Source organism: Gobius niger (genome assembly GCF_951799975.1).
Source record: "Gobius niger genome assembly, chromosome: 9".
NCBI classification, from domain to species: domain Eukaryota; kingdom Metazoa; phylum Chordata; class Actinopteri; order Gobiiformes; family Gobiidae; genus Gobius; species Gobius niger.
In genome coordinates, this window is record NC_136860.1 from 35,690,834 (window position 1) to 35,712,971 (window position 22,138).

At 43.8% G+C, this 22,138-nt stretch overlaps 1 protein-coding gene across 1 annotated transcript in view; it reads right to left on the bottom strand.

Annotated features, from left to right (window-relative positions):
- klf7b (Kruppel like factor 7b) overlaps positions 1–22,138 on the bottom strand; it is a 176,728-nt gene that overhangs the window by 17,997 nt on the left and 136,593 nt on the right. Inside the window, exon 3 of the mRNA XM_079563485.1 lies at positions 1,513–1,636. Within this exon, the coding sequence (XP_079419611.1) occupies positions 1,513–1,636 (124 nt within the window). The remainder of the gene's footprint in view (positions 1–1,512; positions 1,637–22,138) is intronic.

Here is a 22,138-nt window from a genome sequence, read left to right on the forward strand (position 1 = left end):
CTTAACGGTGCTTTTTTCGATACCTTTGTTATTTTAATTGAGCTCAAATAATGTTTAGAAAAAGTATCGTTCAGGTAAACAAACAGCTCAGCGGCACAAACACGGCACATCAGAAAACAGGAGCAGCAGCGTCACCTGGAACTTCATGTTTTTCTCAGAATTCCCACTAAAGCCGTGATAAAAAGAGAGTTGGGACATTATTCCCTCCTGAGCTGCAGGAACAGACCAGATCCACATCAGGACCGTTTACTGAAGATAAACTTTTCTAAACTCACTGAGCTGTTCCACAGTGAAAGCTCCTCACACGTCACAGATCTGTTACATAGTGAGAGCGCTCACTCTGTCACTGACAATGCACCATAACTGTTCCAAACATGGCTAATGCAGAGTGAGCCTCACCTTTTCCAGAGACAATCTTTGATCCCAAACGCTCCGGTGCAGCTGGAGTTTAAACAACAGCAGGAACTTCAGGCTCTGCGGCTAAAGCTAAAGCTAAAGCTAAAGGTAAAGCTAAAGCTAAAGCTAAAGCTAAAGGTAAAGGTAAAGGTAAAGGTAAAGGTAAAGGTAAAGGTAAAGCTAAAGCTAAAGCTAAAGCTAAAGCTAAAGCTAAAGATAAAGATAAAGATAAAGATAAAGATAAAGCTAAAGCTAAAGCTAAAGATAAAGATAAAGATAAAGATAAAGCCCATGTGTTTCTTGTTGTCACTGCTTTTCTATTTGTCTAAGAGTCTAGTTTCTTATTCAGTCCAGGTTTAGTCCTGTTTTTTAAACAGTTTACTGTAAGGAGCTATAGAGGAGAGAGGGAGAGGCTAAATGCTAACGCCGTCTGCGCTGTGTTTACGTGACTGAAGGCACGGGGGAAGATCAGACAGGTCCTAAAGAACTCGTCAAAGCTCAGGTAAGAACATATCTCAGTATGGAAAAACGGTGGCCTATTCCTTTAAGATTGAACTTCAGGGAGGGGTGTCCTGGTGGTTTCCCAGAGAAAGGACTAAACACAGTGAAGCTGCGTTTCAGTTTCATGCAGCTATAATCAGGAACAGCCTTCGGGAGGATGTGACACTGCACTCTTGCTTTCCCTGTAATAAATCAGTTTTTATGTGGATGTTTTATGGGTTGGTTTTATCTGCTTACTTGTAATTAATGTGAAGCACTTTGAATTGCCTTGTGTGTGAACTGTGCTTTACAAATACACTCGCCTTTGTAGGATCGGTTCATTCTCTTTTCACAGGTGCTGCTACACAGAACCTGAGCCTGACACGTCTCTACAGCCCGATTTGAGCTGAGCAAATGAAAAATATATTATTCATGCACTTTGTATATATTGGTCACTCACGACTGCCTTTCACTCTTCCCTTTTGCCTTTATCCTGTCCTCTTATATACTCACACGGACACTGCGTTATCTCCACTGGACTTAAACAAACTCTCTAACACCTCAGTCATTATTTGATCGATTTCCGTGACACATTTCTGCTTCTGCAGGAGAACGGGGAGTGGAGCCGGTCCTCACCTGTCGCAGTGGTTGCACTTGAAGGGCTTGGCTCCGGTGTGTTTGCGGTAATGTCGCGTCAACTCGTCACTGCGAGCGAAGCGCCACTCACAGCCCTCCCACGAGCACTTGTACGGCTTCTCTCCTGCAACAGACACAAGACAGAGGGTTAAAACGTGTCCCTTTAAAGAGGGGGGATTCTGCTTTTTCAGTCCCATAGCACCAGTCTGTATCACACTACAATGATGAGCAAACCTTCTGCTGGTCTGTAAATGCAGTAAATTAGATTACACCATGGTCTGGGTGAATACTGGACTCTGATTGGCTGGTGCATTATTTTGGTATAACCGCACACGTAGTCCGGTAGTTAAATCACTGGGATGTGACTCCGCTGTGGCGTCGCCATAGCAACGCATGACACAGCTGAATCAGATAAAGGCGTAATTAGTGACTGACAGGAACGTATGAGATGGATTTAGTGTTTGCTAAATGTTTGTAGAGGAGAGTGAGCAGCTAGGTTAGCTACTGTTAATAACATATGAGCTTTACATTTCTATTGGAAACGGTTAAGGCTATTCATCATTTTCAGGCGTACATAAAATGATCCTCATTGAAGCATCTTTGTCTGGATTAGTAAAGTCAAACATAAAAGTTTCAGTTGGGGCCCAGGTGTGAGCGACTCCACCGCAGCTGTTTCCATAAACAGTTGAGCTGGTTGAGCTAGCTAGCTTTAGCTTCAGGTTAAACCTTGTAAAAGGTAAATAACTCCTGCCCACGAGTGCCGCATATCGGTGTTTACTTCCAGGGAAAAGTGTTTCCAGGTTAGTCCTGTTGTGTTGTGATTCTGTGCTGATGTTGTGTCGTTGAGCCTGACTGAGATCCTCGTAATAGCTGCGGAGAATGACTCGCTCTGAGACCAGCCTTCAGTGACCGGCTAATAACCCACACAAAATAGTCCCGTAGTCTGGCAGATTTAGTGACTTTAGTCAATGAAAAACACATTTATTATAAATGTTAGGTTTGTGGGACCCTGGTATAAGCGGATTAAACAACGAGGAGCCGCGTTAGACGTTATAATGCAGGAGGAACAACACTGTGTCGGGCGTTAGAACCGTCAAACGCGGCTCCGCGTTGTTTAATCCTTACATAACTGCCTTGTACAAAATGTCTCTCTCAAAATGGCTGCAGTGAATGTCTTGAAATAGGCCTCTGTCTCTTTAAGAACCTCTGAGCCTTTAGACACGCCCCCTCCACACGCTGTCTGTGGCATCAGTGGGGAGGGGGTTCTGCTGAGGAGCAGTGGTTGGTTACTCGGCTGGTGACCAAAGCTCGGAGGCGTCTCCAGGAGGTGGGGGCGTTCCTAGGAGGACTCAGGCAAACCTATCCCTAAAATGGCCGCCATCAGAGTTTTTACAGATTACTCAGAAATACGTGAATGTGCCAAGGCAACACTTCAGCCATGTTTTTAATGAGGGAGTGACAGAATAACATGATGGAAAGCTTGAAAAAGTCCATTTTGCAGAATACGTAATAATATGTGAGCCTTTAGTCTTTCTTCTTCTCTGCTGATGCTTTTCCCTTTTCCCAGAAACACGAGCACACGGGAGGCCGGTCACAAACAGCCAACACACTTCATTAGCCCTTAATGAAGTCTGCATGCTAATTTCAGTAGTAAATTTACCCTGAAATTAACTGGTTTGTGCCTGAGGACGCGGATTAGGAACGGGAACGGTGGAGTAACAGCCCCGCTTTAACAGATGGGGCAGAGGCGGCCTATTGTTCAGTGGTCATTTACATGAACGGAGGGAAAAAAAGGTTTGTTTTAATTTTCTAACAAAAGCTACGGCGACGTAAAACAAAATCAATGTCATATGAAGTCGTGTGATACCATTTTCAGCTTCACTTCAAATCCCAAATGTGTGTTTCATCCGCATTCGTGTCTGTTTACTTCTGTGTGCTATTTAAGAAAAGAAAAGAGCAGATTCATTACAGAACAAAGCTTTGTTGGCATCCGCACAGTAAAGTGAAGATTACTACTCCTGGTATTATTACGCCTTACAATATAGTCCCTCCTTTTATCCGTTTAGAAAATCCACATTGTTTAATTGTGTGTAATTATACTTTGTAGTGGAACACTTCACGTAGCCATATTTAAATAGGGAAAACGTGGAAGAGCTTGGTAGCTTCTATCTTGACCTGTTTTGGAGCTATAGAGGAGAGAGGGAGAGGCTAAATGCTAACGCCGTCTGCGCTGTGTTTACGTGACTGAAGATCAGACAGGTCCTAAAGAACTCGTCACAGCTCAGGTAAGAACATATCTCAGTGTGGAAAAACGGTGGCTTATTCCTTTAAAAACAGTCTGAGTGAGGCCCTATGTCAAAAATCCTGAAATATCACCTTAAATAATGCAATAAATGTCAAAAGGCATTTGGTAATAGTTATATACAGTCTCACTGAATAAAGTTACAGGGACTCTGGGAACTTTGTGTCGTCGTTTTGACTTTCTGAGCCCAGAACCCGACACACTCCTGCACTTCCCCAGATATTCCTGGTCCGTCTCCCTGACAGGACGAGTCACACAGACATTTACATCGACAGACTTGGAGGTTACATATTCACAGAAAAAACAGCTTTCCAGAAAGTAAAAAAAATAATGGGAAAACTTTCTCCGTCTGAGCCGAGGAGCTGGAAGTGTGTGACTTTGCGGCGAGTCGTGTGAAGCTGACGGCGACTGACCTTCACAGACTGGAGGTGTTTTTCTGAGCGATGTTTTAAAGACGCAGCGAGCGGCCGGTGATGCAACGACAGGTAAACGCGCTCGGCAGGACGGGCCCGCGGAGGAGTGCGCTGTCTGCTTCATTTCATTCACTTCAGAGATAGAGAGAGGGAGAAGGAGGGGGAGAGTGTTTCTTTTAAGACATCACTCTTTCATCCTCTCTCTCGCTCCCCACATGACAACCCCAGTAAGTCTCCCTCAGCACAGCGGCGCCAGATGAGGCCGAGAGTCTGTATTTAAATGAATCCCGCTCAGGGGGAGGGGGGACGACGAGAGGCGTGGGAGGCTGGGACTGTTAACAGCTGGAGAAATGTTATTAAGTTGTAAGGCCTTGTGTCACGTCGCTGTTTTGTCAGTCCTGAAACTCCTCCAGAGAAGCGATGGCTATTTTGAGGAAGTTCGCCGTCCTCTCCTCTGTCGACCTGTCCTTCACAGACACGTCAGGAGCAGAGGGCGACCGCTGCAGCGTCTGGGGCCAGGATCATGGTGGGGAGAACCTACACGCTGGAGGTTTAGTCTGAGGAGCTTTTCTGAGCTTTTAGAGAGGAACTATTATAAAAAAATTAAAAAAATAGTGCTCAAGACAGAAATAGTGCTCAAGACACAGCGAAATAGTTCTAAGTTTCAAGTTTAATGGTTTTGTATAGCCCAATATCACAACAGAAGTGGCCTCACAGCTGCACCAAACATTAAGGCAATAAAACAGAGCAATAAATATGACAATTAAAAGCTCAGGTAAATATAATGGTAAATATAATGTCCAATAGGAGGCAGTGACGAGCGGCGTGGGCGTCCCCCGTCCTTAGACTCTCCAGCACGGCAAGGAAAAACTCAAAAACCCGGCAGGAGAAAAGAGAAACCTTGGGGAGAACCACAGAAAGAGAGATCAACTCCCATGGACGGACAGGCTATAGAGACCCAGGGCCGAAGTTCTCAAGACAAAGCGAATCAAAACAAGACTTAAAAATGCATATAACTGAAAGCATTTTATCTACAATCTCGCCTCTTACTGTAATTGATTAATTTTATGTTGATGTTTTTATTGATTCTATTTGCTTTCTTGTATTTATGCAGCTGTGAAGCACTTTGAACTGCCTTGCGTATGAATTGTGCTCTACAAATAAACTTGCCTTGCCTATTATGCTTTTTGAAGGGTATTTGGATACAATCTCAAGCTAATCGTTATCACTACCTTGCACTTTGTTGGTAAGAAATTACAATATTGATCTAAATCAGCTGAAACAAAATAGAATTTAGTCGCTTCCACTCTCTCTTTCAGCTCCTCCCACCTGGGGCTGGGTACCAAAAGTATCAAAAGCAGAAGCCGAAAAAAAAGCTTGTATCTTTAGATCCAAATTTTTATGCTGTTGGTTTAGGGACAGAATTAACAGAATTAAATGGGGGAAACGTGGAAGAGCTTGGTAGCTTCTATCTTGACCTGTTTTGGAGCTATAGAGGGTGACAAAACTCGCATGATGTTTATTTGATGATGTTTTGTCTGCGAGGTGGGGGCGACCCGGAAGTAGAAAGGCCGTCTTTCCCGCGGGTTTTCATTCATAAATATTGACAGATTTGACATCCACGTGTCCTGCTAAGGGGCCCCGTGATGACGCTTTCACCCAAATATGGTGTTTTTCCTCCTACGAGACGCTGGAGCGGAAAAGTGGAAGAACGGGCCGAGCATGCGCACTCGCTACAAAACTTCAGGGCTGGTTTTCTCTGAATGAGAGAAGCCGCACTCGGGCAGAGCCTGAGCCCTTATAGAAGCTCCCACAGACTCCACACTTTACAGGCTGAGACATAACAACATTTTGAAGGTTTTGTCAGAGGGATTTTTTAATATCTAATTCCTAGCCTGATTTATTCAGCTTTGAAACCAAAAAAACAGGCGGAATTTGAGCAGATTTTTTCACTGATGATTAGTTTATTGAAAAACTAAACAAAATATCCAAAATCCCCTCTGAAAAAATCTTACTAATATGTCAATAAAATAAAACCATAACATTTAATCTGGCTCAATTCATTATTTTGATTTCGTTGCCCAAAATATAGGCAATTTTGGCCATTTTAATGCTCAAAATGACTTATTTTTATGTGAAAACATAAAATGACAGAAAAAATGCAATACATTTTTTCTCATATTTATATCTGTGATGTTCAGCAAAAGCTTCAAATTGACGTCTCTACATTTATTCGCCTTAAAAGCTCCTCGTAAAGACCCGTAAATCCCATCACTAACTGGGAGTCCATTTTCGATGGTGCCTCCTCCCTTTAACACGACCTCACTCTCACTCTCACTTCACCAAAACCACCGCCATCGACACAGACACACACAGGTCCAGGAATAGTCAGCGCTCATGTCTGGAGATGTATCAAAAATGTGTGAAAATGGCACAAAAAAATACAAGTTCACCGGAATCGAAAGTAACTTACATAAAGCACACGTGTACCCCGGGGTCACATATCAAACACTGGATGAAAAAGCAACAAAAATGTGACGAAAAGCAACAAAAACACCTCAAAAGAGCAACAGAAAAGCGATCACAACGCGACAAAGACGCAAGGAAAAGGATCAGTTTTGTAGGTCTTTCGAATGAGCCGTTACACTGGCCTTAGATTTGGGTAAAGCTGAACTAGAGAAAGTGCAGTTGGTGAAGGCGGGGGTTCAGCAGTTAAGATTTTACTTGCAAATTTTGATGGAAATTGTAGGGAAGAGCTTAGGAAATTACACAAGAACAGCTGTAATGACCGTTTTCTCTCTCTCCCTTCCTCTCTCTCTCCACCCCTCCTTTTTTCTCTCATTTTCTCTCCCTCTCCACTCCCTCTCTCTCCCTCCTTCTCCCCTTCTCCCTCTTTACCCCCTTTTTCTCCTTCTCTCCCTCCCTCTCCACCTTCTTCTTTCCCCCTCTTTCTCTCTCACTCTCCCTCCTCCCTCACTGCCCCATCTCTCTCTCCTCTTCTCTCCCTCTCTCTCTCCCCTTCCCCCTCTCTACCCCTCCCTCCTCCCTCACTGCCCTATCTCTTTCTCCTTCTCTATCTCCCTCCTTCTCCACCTTCTCCTTTTTTCTCTCCCCCTCTCTCTCCCCTTCTCCCTCTCTACCCCTCTCTCCCCCTCCTCCCTCACTGCCCCCTCTCTTTCTCCTTCCCTCCCTCCCTCCCTCTCCACTTCTCCTTTTTTCTCTTCCTCTCTCTCCCCTTCTCTGCCCCCTCGCTTTCTCCTTCTCTCCCTCCCTCTCCACCTTCTTCTTCTCTCCCCTTATCTCCCCCCTCCTCCCTCACTGCCCCCCTCTTTCTCCTTCCCTCCCTCTCCACCTTCTCCTTTTTTCTCTCCCTCTCTCTCCCCTTCTCTCCCCTTCTCTCCTCTCTCTCCTCTCTCTCTCTCTCCCCTTCTCTCCCTCTCTCTCCCCTCCTTCTCTCCCTCTCTCTCTCCTTCTCTCCCTCCTCCTCCTCCCTCACTGCCCCCTCTCTTTCTCCATCTCCCTCCTTCTCCACCTTCTCCTTTTTTTCTCTCCCCCTCCCCCCCTCCCTCCCTCTCCACTTCTCCTTTTTTCTCTTCCTCTCTCTCCCCTTCTCTGCCCCCTCGCTTTCTCCTTCTCTCCCTCCTTCTCCACCTTCTCCTTTTTTTCTCTCCCCCTCCCCCCCTCCCTCCCTCCCTCCCTCCCTCCCTCTCCCCCTCTCCCCCTCCCTCTCCCTCCCTCCCTCTCTCCCTCCCTCCCTCCCTCCCTCCCTCCCTCCCTCCCTCCCTCCCTCCCTCCCTCCCTCCCTCCCTCCCCCTCTCTCACTGGAGGCTCAGGTGTCAGACTTCACACCCGCCTGGCTGTGTCTAATTGCCCAGAACAGCTCTTTTCTCCTGAATGGTGCCTCCTCCCTTTAGCGCGAACACCACCACCCTCACGCTCCGGCACTTCACCGAAACCAGCGCCGTTAAACCAGCGCCGTCCACACAGACACCACGCCGTCCACACAGACGGGGCCAGGAATAGTCCGCGCTCACGTCTAAAGATATCCACTCCAAACTCCGGCTGTACGTTACTGATAGAGATATTAGGGGGGAAATGTAATGCAAGTTTTCTGTCATTTTACATTTTCACATGAAATGGCCCAAACTGCCTGTATTTTCAGCAACGGAATCTAAGTAATGGATAGAGGTTTAAATGTATCGTTGATATATGAGCTACAACGATTTTATCTGAGGGGATTTGTGATCTAGCTTTGGGAATAAGCTAAAAATCTGTTAAAAATTCAACTTTCGCCTCGTTTTTTAGGTTCAAAGCTCAATAAATCAGGCTGGGAACTCTATCTTAAAGGGGGGGGTATTCTGCAAAATGGACTTTTTCAAGCTTTCCATCATGTTATTCTGTCACTCCCTCATTAAAAACATGGCTGAAGTGTTGCCTTGGCACATTCACATATTTGTGAGTAATCTGTAAAAACTCTGATGGCGGCCATTTTAGGGATAGGTTTGCCTGAGTCCTCCTAGGAACGCCCCCACCTCCTGGAGACGCCTCCGAGCTTTCGTCACCAGCCGAGTAACCAACCACTGCTCCTCAGCAGAACCGCCTCCCCACTGATGCCACAGACAGCGTGTGGAGGGGGCGTGTCTAAAGGCTCAGGGGTTCGTGACCTCTTAACTCCCGCCTGAACCGAAAGGATCTTTTTCCTCAAGTCAACAGATTTTTTTTCCAGATTTTTTTTGTTGGGTATTCAACTCATTTTTGTAACTTTTTTGTCATTTTTTGTCACATTTTTTCTTCAATTTTTTTATCACATTTTTTTATCACATTTTTGTACATTTTTTGTCACATTTTGTCATTTTTTTGTTATTTTTTGTCACATTTTTATCAAATTTTTGCCATGTTTTTGTCATATTTTTATAATTTTTTTGTCAAATTTTTATCATATTTTCGGAATTTTTTTGTCACATTTTGTCACATTTTTGCCACTTTTTCATGAATTTTTCATCACTTCAATTTTTTTATCCGTTTTTTTGTCAATTTTTTTAATCAAATTTTGGTCATATTTTTGTAATTTTTTTGTCACATTTTGTCACATTTTTTGGCCACTTTTTCATACATTTTTCGTCCCTTTTTTGCCACTTTTCCATCATTGTTTTCGTCTCAGTTTTGTTGCTCTTTTCGCAGCTTTTTTCCAGAAGCTTTTGGATTGGGGTAAAGCCAAACTGGAGAAAATGTGCTCGGCTCAGGTGGGATTTAAGGGGTTAAAGACACAGAGGCCTATTTCAAGACATTCACTACAGCCATTTTGAGAGAGACATTTTATACAAGGCAGTTATTCTAATTTACTGCATTTACAGACCAACAGAAGGTTTGTCATCATTGTAGTGTGATATAGACTGGTGCTATGGGACTGAAAAAAGCAGAATACCACCTCTTTAAGAAACCTTCAAGACTGGACAGTTGGACTCTGTAGGAGCTGCTAAAGTGGATATACAGGCCCCTAAGTTGTGTCGTCTCAGGTGGCCTTTCGTGCTACACGTGGATACCAAACGAACATGCGCATGGGAAACATGTTGTAGTTACTTCCTGGAAATCTCTGTCTCGCTAACGGACAAAACGTCATAAACTAAGCATCGTAAAGGGTGAGTTTGGTCAGTTTTATTCTCTGACATTCAAACTAAGATGTTGAGGGAGACACTTGCTAAAAATGGATGCACCGATACCGATACCAGTAACAACAAACTGGAGAATTGTTTAGTGTAAACACAATAATCCACATAGAGCTGACTTTATTACAGACGACACTCCTTAAATCAGAGTCTGAGCTGGATTTAACCAGAGCTTAATGTTGTTAGCGCTGCAGCGTCTGCAGTGTTTACAACATACAGGCTAATGATGCTAACTCGCTGCAGCGTCTGCAGTGTTTACAACATACAGGCTAACGATGCTAACTCGCTGCAGCGTCTGCAGTGTTTACAACATACAGGCTAACGATGCTAACTCGCTGCAGCGTCTGCAGTGTTTACAACATACAGGCTAACGTTGCTAACTCGCTGCAGCGTCTGCAGTGTTTACAACATACAGGCTAACGATGCTAACTCGCTACAGCGTCTGCAGTGTTTACAACATACAGGCTAACGTTGCTAACTCGCGGCTAGCAGTTTTGGCCATTCTGACGCCGTTTTAAGCCCAGGGGTTTATTCATCTGAAAAACTAACCCAGCGACTAAAAAGTCCTCAGAAAATCCAAATGAAAGACATACAACATGTTTATATTGAGGGAAAATGAGCTGCAGCAGAACAATGAAAACGCTGTAGCTACTCTCTAAGTTACTACAAACACAAGAGAAAATCTACAGGAGCTGAAGTAAAGACGAAAAGAGACCATTTAAGTAACATCTCAATACTATTGTTCAATAAAAACACATAAATGAATAAAGCTCAGGCATTGGGAGCTTTAGGACATGAGCTTTTCTGTCTGTGATGGACAGAGACATAAAAAAATAAAATAAAATGGCATCTGTTCTATTCTGATATAACTTCTCTTAAAGAGACTAGATGCAAGTTGGCCATTTTATGCTCACTACTGCCACCGCAGGCTATATGTGTAACTGCAGCTTCTATATGAAGCTCGTGCATGACGGTAATTCGGACCCGAAGTATCACCGTTTTTAGCGACAGTGCAGGATTTTAGAGGCAGTTGTGGTGAACAGGTCTGAGCTCATTCTACACGTTAGGACATGGCTGGAACATGGAGGGGGAAGAAAACACATCATTTTAACATTTTTAAACTCCGTACAGTCCATTTAAGTCTACTTTACTGAAGGAAATGTATACGAGCAAATTAACTAATTACTAACCAACCTGCTGTGAAAAAGTCGTGCCTAATGCCGTGTACTTGTATCGGTATTCGTTATCGGCGAGTACTTAAATCAAAGTACTCGTATCGGTTTTAGAGAAAGTGGTATCGGTGCATCTTGGAAGCTCAAACTTTTTTCTTTACCATAATGGAAACAAATTAGCCTACTGAGGACACAATAATACAACAACATAACATTTATAAAACTGAAAATGTTGTCATTTTGTGAGACTCTCTCTTCTCTTCTCTCCCTTTCACCATGTGCTGTCCTGCTGAATAAAGCCCACAAGCCAAAAATCATTAAAAAAAAAAAAAAGATTCCTCAAATTTCTGCGCCGTTTTGTGCAGCGACTCAAGCCCTGTAGGCAGAAGCTCCGGCTCTAATGCAACACTGACCTTGCCTTCCATTTTGAAATTTGCCATTATTAAATTCTGGACTGTAAAACAAGCCAGGATGTGTTTCGAAAGTCTCCTATAGCAACTGAGCGGAGGGGGGAGGGCCGCGGACCAATCAGGGAGCAGAGGGAGGCAGTTGCTAGGTAACAGAAGCGGAGGCGCAGACAGGAGCAGGAGGGGGAGAGAGAGGGAGGGGGGGGGTCAGGTCTGGAGCGGGGACTGGGACTGAGGAGGGATTGGGGTTTGGAGTTGGTGAGTGTGACATCACTCGTCCAAACTGTGGCTGCTCCAGAGCTGCTGCTTCACTGTGTGTGAAGAATGAAGCGTCTCTTTATTCATTTTGGTTTATTTAAAGGCAGGACACAGGGTTTTGAGGTCGTTTTCCAGTAACGTAATCAGGAAGTAACTACAAAAACGCTTTCCCATGTGTGATTTGTATCCACGTGTTCTGCGAAAGGCGACCTGGATGATGATTTTTTCACTTATTGGCCCAAATGTAAAACGTTATGTATGGAGCAAACCTAACACTGCTCATGGTCCTGACTGCACCATCCCCAGTGTCAAATATACGGGGGGGAGCATCATGCTGTGGGGCTGCTTTTCCTCAGCGGGGACTGGGGAGATTGTATTTGGCTCCATCCATGTTCACAACTATTCTTACAGGAGACATTTTGGAGGAAAACCTGCTGGAGTCACAAGAGAACTGAGGCTGGGGCGGAGATTCACCTTCAGCAGGACAATGACCCTAAACACAAAGGTAAATCTACAATGGAACGGTTCAATAAAAACATATTAATGTGTTAGAATGGCCCAGTCAAAGTCCTGACCTAAATCCTATTGAAAATCAGTGGAAAAATCTGAAAACTGCTGTTCACAAACGCTCTCCTTCTAATGTGACAGAGCTTGAGTTGTTTTGTAAAGAGGAATGGGCTAAAATGTCAGTCTCTACATGTGCAAATCTTGTAGAGTCAAACCCCAAAAGACTTTCTGCTGTTATTGCAGCAAAAGGGGGTTCCACAAAGTATTCATTCATCTGTATGATACTTATGCACGCCCCACTTTTCAGTTTTGCAAAAGTTCAAGGTGTATTAGTACGTTCGAGAGGCACTGTACACGCGCAGACATTCACGGCCCTGGGTCTCTATAGCCTGTCCGTCCATGGGAGTGGATCTCTCCTTCTGTGGTTCTCTCCAAGGTTTCTCTTTTCTCCTGCCTGGTTTTTGAGTTTTTCCTCGCCGTGCTGGAGAGTCTAAGGACAGGGGACACCCGCGCCGCTCGTCGCTACCTCCTATTGGACATTATATTTACCTGAACTTTTAATTGTCATATTTATTGCTCTGTTTTATTGCCTTAATGTTTGGTGCAGCTGTGAGGCCACTTCTGTTGTGATATTGGGCCATACAAAACCATTCAACTTGAAACGTTTCAAAACTTTAGGGACAATTTCCTCAGAATTAGGTTTTCGTTCCACTCCTGCAACAACATCTCCACTTCAGTAGCTCCTACAGACTCCAAACTTCCCAGTTTTGGACTTTTCACAGGGTTTCTTTACCCACTCAAATATGCGGTTGTTGCGCCTGTAGATTTGATTACAGCACATTCGCTGTGGCGTTGTTTCAATAACTTTCTGTAATGTAAAAAGATACAAGTCCTGATTTTGCCTGGCGCAACAACAGCTTTGCTCAAGACGAAGTTGGCATCTTGTGCACAAACCAATGCCCGCTGGCTGTGCTGCTTTATGACCACGACACTAGGGGCCGCCATTGCTGTAGTACCTCCATATCGCCGCTAGTCGCCCATTGAAAAGCTTTGGAATTTAGACACGTTAAAAACAACTTTAATGCCTGGTTTCTAAACACTTTCTATGAGTAGATCTTCCTCCTGAGATAACGCTGGGTTAGTCACAATTAAAGAAACCAGGCTGGTCTTGTGCATCAAAACAGAGACGATAGCGTGACATTTTGCCTCAGTAGCAGCACTTTGTGATCTTGCTCCAGACTTAGTGCATTTAAGTGGGTGGAGACACACATTTTCCTCCAAACAGATCGCCTCCGCCTCCAGGAGAGTGGTTGTGTGGGAGTGGGGGGTGAACATGTGCTTTTGTTTTGCTTCGCGTTCACACCGAGCGCGGCCGATCCGCGCCACAGCAGACGCTGTAGCTGTTTTTCTCTGGAGACGTGAACATGGTTTAGCTCACGATGGGGTAAATAAAGTTTTTAGTTTGACCTGTGAGAGCCTAAGGCTTAAGAAAGAACGCAAGACAGCGCAATGTAAACCAGGAAGTGAATGTCAGCCGTGTTTCCATCAGTGCAGTCGCCTCCTCTTGTGACGCCCCCTCACAGGTGGCGGAGGCCAATGGCACATATAGCGACTCGGAAAATAATTCGCCAAGAGCCTGCGCCGCCCCGTGCGCCGCCACAAGATCTGGCCCTTTGTGTCAAAGAACTGGCTGTAAACCTGTCGATTATAAAGTCCGATTATAAAGTCGATGAATTGCCCAGCCCTAGTACAGACTATCCTTTAAGTTCTCGCAGGACAAACTACAAACCGTTTCTCCCACTGTGAGCGAAACACTGTCCATGTCCCGAATACGTCGATGGTCCAGCTCTAGCGCCGGTATTAAAGAGCGCCGGGCAAACTCCACACGACTCTGGACTCTGCGGGGGCCAACCTGGAACAACCTGGTCATTCGTAACCGTTCCAGGTGATGACTTTGCCCGTATGTTCCCGTCCAGGGTCATTAAGAGGCAGAGGAGGCGCTGGACACTCCGAAGGCAGTTAAGTCGGCAATGAAAGAAGATTAAACAATATATAGACTCATTACATCAATATGAGGAATGTAATATGTTTCCTTCATTGGGGCGAGCTGCTTCAGAGACATCATTACGGCCTATTAAGTGGAATAATTGCTTGTCCCGATCCCATTGAGAGACGGGGGCATAAAAACATTACGGCGCATTATTAAACGTGGTTACTGCTCGTTCCTCTGCGCCCCCGAATCCCCCTCTTTTTAATTACAAACCCCGCCGTAAACACGCTTAATCAGCCCCCAATATCCATGTAATAAACGTGCATTAGCTCATAATGAAATGCACGTTTGAGCCGTCACTGTTGCCGTAGGTGATGAGACGAGCGGACACCGACGGCAGAAGGATTTTGCAGTTTATATTAAAAATGATCACTTTAAATGAATTGTTGAGGTAATACATTCCGGGACTTGTTGGTAATAGGAACATTAGCCTATATAGTTCTGAAAAAACAAAGAAAAAAAACCAAATGTCTGAAATAAATTCATCAAATTATGAACAAATAATGGCACTCTCCAACACGTGCTATAATATAATATTAGGTTATATGCTAATAAAAATATGTATATTTTATCTAAATGATCTGGCAACCCCCCAAATCTGTCTGGCGACCCCCTTGGGGGTCCCGACCCCCAGGTTGAGAATCACTGGTCTAAACTACAGGGTTAGTTTACCCCCTTACCTCCCGCCTGAACCGAGCACATTTTCTCCAGTTTGGCTTTACCCCAGTCCAAAAGCTTCTGGAAAAAAGCTGTGAAAAAGCAACAAAACTGAGACGAAAACAATGATGGAAATGTGACAAAAAAGTGAGAAAACATTGGCAAAAAAGTGACAAAAAATGGATGAAAAAAATACAAAAATGTGACAAAAACATGACAAAAAATTGCAAAAAAATTTTTTGAAAAAATGACGAAAATGTGACAAAAAAAATGACAAATATGTGATTAAAATTTGCCCCGGGGTTTGCTTGGTTTACAACACAGATACCTGAAGAATACTTTTTTGGATACCTATACTAACATATGTGTCATCTAAAGACCATCTCTTATAAATAAATTCATTTATTTGAGGTGAAACCAAGTCACTTTCCTGAACCCTGGACCAAACCTGGCCTCTAAAGATATACTAGATTTCTTCAGGTTCCTGCGTTGGACGTTTTTGAAGCCACTTTAAAGGGTCAAAACCAAGGGAAACTCTGGATCCGCTGCTTTAGAATAACTGCATGTTACAACCAAACTGTGCATGTTTGAAATAATCACCAGAAAAAGGCGAAGCACTGATGTTCTTCTAGGCCCTCGTGGTGTCCGTGACCTCAGTGGAGACGTGAAGCTGCTCCGCCTGTCGTCGCTCCGTCGTGTATAATCCCAGTTACAAGTGTTCAATCATTTATGCTCATAAAACCCAAAAAGAGGATTAGACCAATTAAAGCGCAGCGCTGCGGCGTGTTGCGATCACACTGGGAGGAACTGCAGCGCCCTGTCCCTCCCGCTCTCCACCTCTGCCTTTATGTTTAAGCATCTGTAAGGAAAGCACAGCGAGGAGAGAGGCCGGGCCGGGAAGGATCTGTCCCAAAGAAACCAAATAAATACAAGGGCTATTTTCTATTTTTCTATATTAAACTGTTAATTGAAGCTCATGAACAGAAACGGCTGCAGTGGCTCAGAAATACATGAAGACTCATTGTCCCATGTCCCAACAAGGCTGTGATGTCAGTGTGGAGGGGGCGGAGTCATGTTTTGGGTCAGAATCATGGGAAAAATATGTTTCTAACTGACCACTTTCCTCTATGGTACAAAAAGAAGAGCCGTACATGTCCTGCTGTAAAGAAAACCTCTGCATCATTGGCATAAAAGGAGAGAAACTCATGATGTGGACCCCCTCCTCCCCTGACCTCAGCCCTATTGAGAACCTTTGGAGCCTCAACAAAAAAACATCTATGAGGGTGGGAGGCAGTTTTCATCCAAACAGCAGCTCTATTCTAACATCCTGCAAACAAATCCAAGCAGAAACTGTCCAAAAACTCACCAGTTTAAGGGATTTAAGAATTTCGAAGCTGCTCAAAGAAGGTCCTATGGTACAGTGTTAATTTTGACAAGATATTTTAATTTAGTTTTAGTCTTTTGACTAAAATGTAATTTAATTTTAGTCGAGATTTAGTCAAAAAAATCTTTTCAATTTTAGTCTAGTTTTAGTCGACTAAATTTAAGACAAATTTAGTCGACTTTGCTTTTATAATATTCATTATAATCATATAGATACAGACGCATCTCGTCATAGAAGGGGGCGTGGCTTCGCCGAGGGGGAAAATAGAATCTTTAGAGAAACACAATTTTCCCTCTTTTTAGCCATTTTCTGTTGGAATATGAACTTATTTATCACACAAATAAAGTCAGGTGTAAATCGGGCCCATATGGATATTTTCTCACAGCAGATTGTACAGGAGAAGTGAAAAAACGGCAGTTGTAGCAAGCGCTAGCTAACCGTTAGCATTAGCCCGATGCTAACATGTAGCATCAAGTTAGCATTCTCCGTTATTCATGTATTTATGAGCTGTTGAACCACTTTGCTCCTCCCCATGTCTTTGTATCTTTATTTAGTAGAAACTATATTCATATTTCAGCATTTGTTACAGTCGTTTTTGAATAATTAGAGAAAGTTTACATTTTTTCAAAATTGTTTTCCCCCTTAACTGTTTTCAAAAATGACCATATATGGGCGATTCCAGAGATGCCGTCTCTATCTATTTAATCTTGTTCTTCTGCTTCATGGAGCTGCTCCACATGAACAAAGGTCAGAGCTGATCCTTTGGCAGAGAATTTACATGATCTGAGGCTCTTTCAGACGCTCAATACAAGTTTGGATGATTTTAGTCTCTCCTTTTCATTTTTATTTAGTCTTATTTTAGTCGACTCAAATATCTGGACATTTTAGTCACAGTTTTAGTCTCATGAGAAACTTTTAATTTAGTTTTAGTCCAATTTTAGTCACAAAAATATCACTTTGACTAAAAATAAGACTAAATATTTTAGTCGATGAAATGAACACTGTTTGGTAAAATACAACTTGACCTGTTAAGATGTTTTTGATTGAAATAGTTTTTGAGTTCAGTAAATATGACCTCCTAATGCTGCAAATCCAACCAATGACCATTTTCAGTTAATTACAAGCTTTAAAATGTATTGAAACGATGAGTTGCAGAATAATTTGGAACGCGGTGTAAGTCACTTCCTGTCTGTGTCCAAGAAGGAAGTGAAGCTATTAACATATAGAAGTGGAACTACAGAAAAATGGGTACAATCTTCAGCATGTGCACTTTAAGTTCAGACGTCCTGTTCTCTGGAGCCCGTGCTCGCAGCGACAAGAGGGAGCGGAAAGAGAACAGGGAAAAAATAGGTGGAAAAATTGGGAATAAATTGGGTAAAAAAAATGAGGAAAAAAAAAAAACAATGTGGGAAAAAATGGGGGGAAATTTATAATAATTGGACAAAAATGGGGGGGAATCATTTATTTGATCCGAAACAACCAAGTCACTTCCTTTAATTCTGTCCCCGAACCAACAGCATAAAAACTTGGATCTAAATATTAAAGATTTTATTCTGGTTCCTGCATTTGATACTTAAAGGGACTTTTGCTGGGCTGCAGGCGACATCACAGCATTCTAAAGGCCTATATTATATAGAGGAAAAGTTATTTTGTTTTTGAGGAAATGTTTGGTTCACTTCACTGCGCAGTAATCTTCACTTTACTGCGCGGATGCCAAACTACTCCTGGTATTATTACGCCTTACAATATAGTCCCCCCTTTTATCCGCTTAGAAAATCCACATTGTTTAATTGTGTGTAATTATACTTTGTAGTGGAACACTTCACGTAACCATATTTAAATAGGGAAAACGTGGAAGAGCTTGGTAGCTTCTATCTTGAACTGTTTTGGAGCTATAGAGGAGAGAGGGAGGGGCTAAATGCTAACGCCGTCTGCGCTGTGTTTACGTGACTGAAGATCAGACAGGTCCTAAAGAACTCGTCTAAGCTCAGGTAAGAACATATCTCAGTGTGAAAAAACGCTGGCCTGTTCCTTTAAAGTAGTGGTACCCAGCCCTAGCGGAGAAGCCTTTAGATTTGGGTGAATCTGAGCTGGAGAAAATGGTTAAGGTGGAGGTTAAAGAGCGTCACATCACTGCTCCCACTGTCCCTCTGAGTGGCCAGATTTCGGGGGCCCGTAATGTCCCCCCCCTTGTGCCAAAGCCCCCGCTCATAAAACACCATACCCTAATGCTAAAAGTTAATGTGTTCAATAAACTATTCACCGCACCTCGTTTGTCTCCGTCTGTTTAACTCCGTGGAAACCGCTGTGGTGTAAAAAAGCTTAGAGCAAATTTGGCACGTCTCAGCTCTCCGATAAAAAACTACTCCTCGCGGCTAAACACTCCTCCATTTTGGCTCAATTTCTCCTCAATCCGCTGTAATTCCCCACATGTTAGCCCCTCCAGCTCTCAAGTCTCTCTATCACTCCTGGCACTTGGGTTTTTTTCTCCTCCTCTCCCCGGTCTAAGCTTATAAAACGCTGGATGAATGACGCTAAACCTGCCACACCACCAAACCGCTATACGACCGCCGCCGCCGTGTGGGTCCGCGGGCTACGGACCCGTAATCCAGGAGGAAACTGCCAACTCCGTGCGATGACGACTCGCGGCTACTGGGGGGAGAAACGCGCTCACACGAAATGATTGAAAAAGTTGAATAATTCCCAGCCGGGGGGCGCTACAACCGCGCAAAGGGGCCGTCCCGGCGGATAAACGACGCCATCGGTCACGTCGGATCGACTGAGTGCGCCGGTCCGAGGGGCAATTCCACAGCGAAACACGCAGAATGGGTTTTTCCGAGTCCATAACGCGGCTCCTTTGCCTGGTTTTTAAATATTTGATGGAAGGTGGAATGGGGGCGGGAGCTAGGGCAGCGTAACGGGAAACAGGAGTGATATCGGAGGTGTCGAATAGAAAAGGTTTCGTTTAGGTTTGATCTACGGCGGCTCGGAGTCGAGTCGTTTTGCCCGTTGCTCAGTGAGAAAGATTGGATGCAGAAAAAGGTGTGAAGATAATGGAGTGCGGTTCATTTAAGCAGCTCTTAGCCCCCGCCTGAACCGAGCACAGCGTCGCCAGTTTGGCTTTACCCAAGTCTGAAAGGTTCTTGAGAAAAGCGGCAAAAAAACGAGGATGAAAACGCGAACGAAAAGGAACAAAATAAGTGATGGAAAGGCCACAAAAAATGCTGCGAAAAGTGTAAAAAAAACAAGCAATGGAAAAAAGCGATGAAAAGAGGAATAAAAGAGACGGAACCATGACTGAAAAGTGATGCAAAAGCAACAAAAAGAGAAGACATAGTGACAAAAAAGTTCAGAAAATGTGATGAAAATGCAAAAAAGAGCTGCAAAAAAAAGGGATGAAAAAGTCTGGTCTGAAACGAGCAGATTGGGAAGAGCTCTTACGCCAAACCGGATGTGCGTCAACGCCATGATAAGAAGCCTCCGAATTGGTCTGTCAGTTTGGAAGGAGCTAGGAAAAGGAGTCTCAATGCTAACTATCATAGCCACTTTAGCATTAAGACCTCTGGTGCTAACTACCCGGTGATTAGGAGCCATGTGCCGTCCCATAAGCCACTGCTCCCTGAAGTTTTGTAGCGAGTGCGCATGCTCGGCCCGTTCTTCCACTTTTCCGCTCCGGCGTCTCGTAGGAGGAAAAACACCATATTTGGGTGAAAGCGTCATCACGGGGCCCCTTAGCAGGACACGTGGATGTCAAATCTGTCAATATTTATGAATGAAAACCCGCGGGAAAGACGGCCTTTCTACTTCCGGGTCGCCCCCACCTCGCAGACAAAACATCATGAAATAAACATCATCATTTTTATATCTGACATGAAAACTAAGATGTAAAGGGAGGAAAAGGACGGTCAAATTGGGAAAATGCTGCTGAAGCAAAAGTTCACTAACCGCATAGAGATCGAACAGTCGACCCCATGAAAGGTTAAGGATCAGACATAGAGGCTATAATTGGATGGTTTTGGACGCAGTCTTGTTCTCTTCCGTCGTAAACCAAACAAAATGCCTCAAGCACCTCAAGATGAATCATTTCCACAACCAAGGACGTTGTATGTGATGGCTTTTCCGGTTGCATCCACGCACAAACGGAGAAGCAGAATTCTCAGATTCTCAGATTGCAGCCGGCGCACCATGTGACCAGGGGGAGGCGCTACTATTGGAGAACCTGATGACGTCATCACGCTTTCTATTATTTATGGATTCGAAGATATCCGTAAGTAAAACATTATCTTTGGCATCGCTCATGACGCTCTGGGGCTCTGGCAGTTAAACCCAGGAGACAATTTCTATTCGTCCTCCTCTCCTACTTCCAGTATCTTCTTCTTCTCCATCTCTCTATGCTCTTTATTCAAAGTCCCAGTCCGGAGTTCAAGGACTCCCCTCGGTCCGCTCAGACTCACGGAGGTCAACGAACAGGCAGCTGCAGTTAGCGGCTAATGTGGCTAACGCTTAACCCTCACACCCACACGGCTAATCCGCTGCTTCACTCACCACCAGTCCATCTTTCATCGGCCAATCACTGAGAACGGATTGTGTGAAGACGTACTAAAGATAAAGATGTTTGACGTTTATGGACTAGATGAAGATTTACGAGCAACACAGCACTTAAAGTTTAGCAAAAGGAGCCGTGAAAACCATTTGTCGGCATCACGAACCGGGATCACGCCGCACCGTCTCCGAGTTCGGTGCCACAAAGATCATTTAAATTCACAAACCAATTAAAACGCTGTAAAAGAAAAACAGTGTGTGGAGCGCGAGGGAGACGCCGCTGGTGTGAAACGGCGATTTGGGAGTAAAGCACCTTTTAATTGCAGAGAGGAAGCAAAACTAAATGAGACAAAATTAGCCTTAAGAGCCGAGCGAGATCTTCCCTTATTCAGCACAAAGCAGCGCGTTATGCTACTCGTGTTTGTAGCTTCGTTAGCTCCTGTTTCCTGTTTCCTCTTTTACTCTCCCTCCTCTGTCCAAACCACCTCCATGTGGGAAAACCTCATCAGCAAAATATTCAACATGAGCCGTTCATTACACCCGAAAAACAAATAACAAAACGATTCTATAGATATAAACTGCTGTCATCGACTTATTGTTAAAGAATTTAAATACATTTTGAGCCCTCAATATTTATCGTCTGTATATGTATTTGCATTTTTTTTTTAATGTAATACTTAATTCTTGCAATTTTAGTCGAGATTTAGTCAAAAAAATCTTTTCAATTTTAGTCAACTTTTATCTGACTAAATTTAGGACTAATGTAGTCGACTCTGCATTGATAACATTCATTATAATCGTATTAACCTCTTAACTCCCGCCTGAACCGAGAGCATTTTCTCCAGTTCAGCTTTACCCAAATCCTGTAGGCCAGTGTAACGCCTCATTTTGAAAGACCTACAAAACTAAATTGATCTTTTTCCTCACGTCATCAGATTTTTTTTCATCACTTTTTTTGTTGGGCAGTCGTCTCATTTTTGTCAAATTTTTCGTGACTTTTTTTGGTCACTTTTTCGTCAAATTATTCGCATTTTTTCGTCAAATTCTTATCCCTTTTTTGTCCAATTTTTGTCAATTTTTTTCACATTTTCATCCTTGTTTTCGTCTCAGTTTTGTTGCTATTTTCCACACCTTTCTTCCAGAGGCTTTTAGATTGGGGTAAAGCTGGAGAAAAAGTGCTCGGTTCAGGTGGGAGTTAAGGGGTTGATCTTGTTCCTCTGCTTCATGGAGCCGCTCACATGATATGAGGCTCTTTCAGACGCTCATTT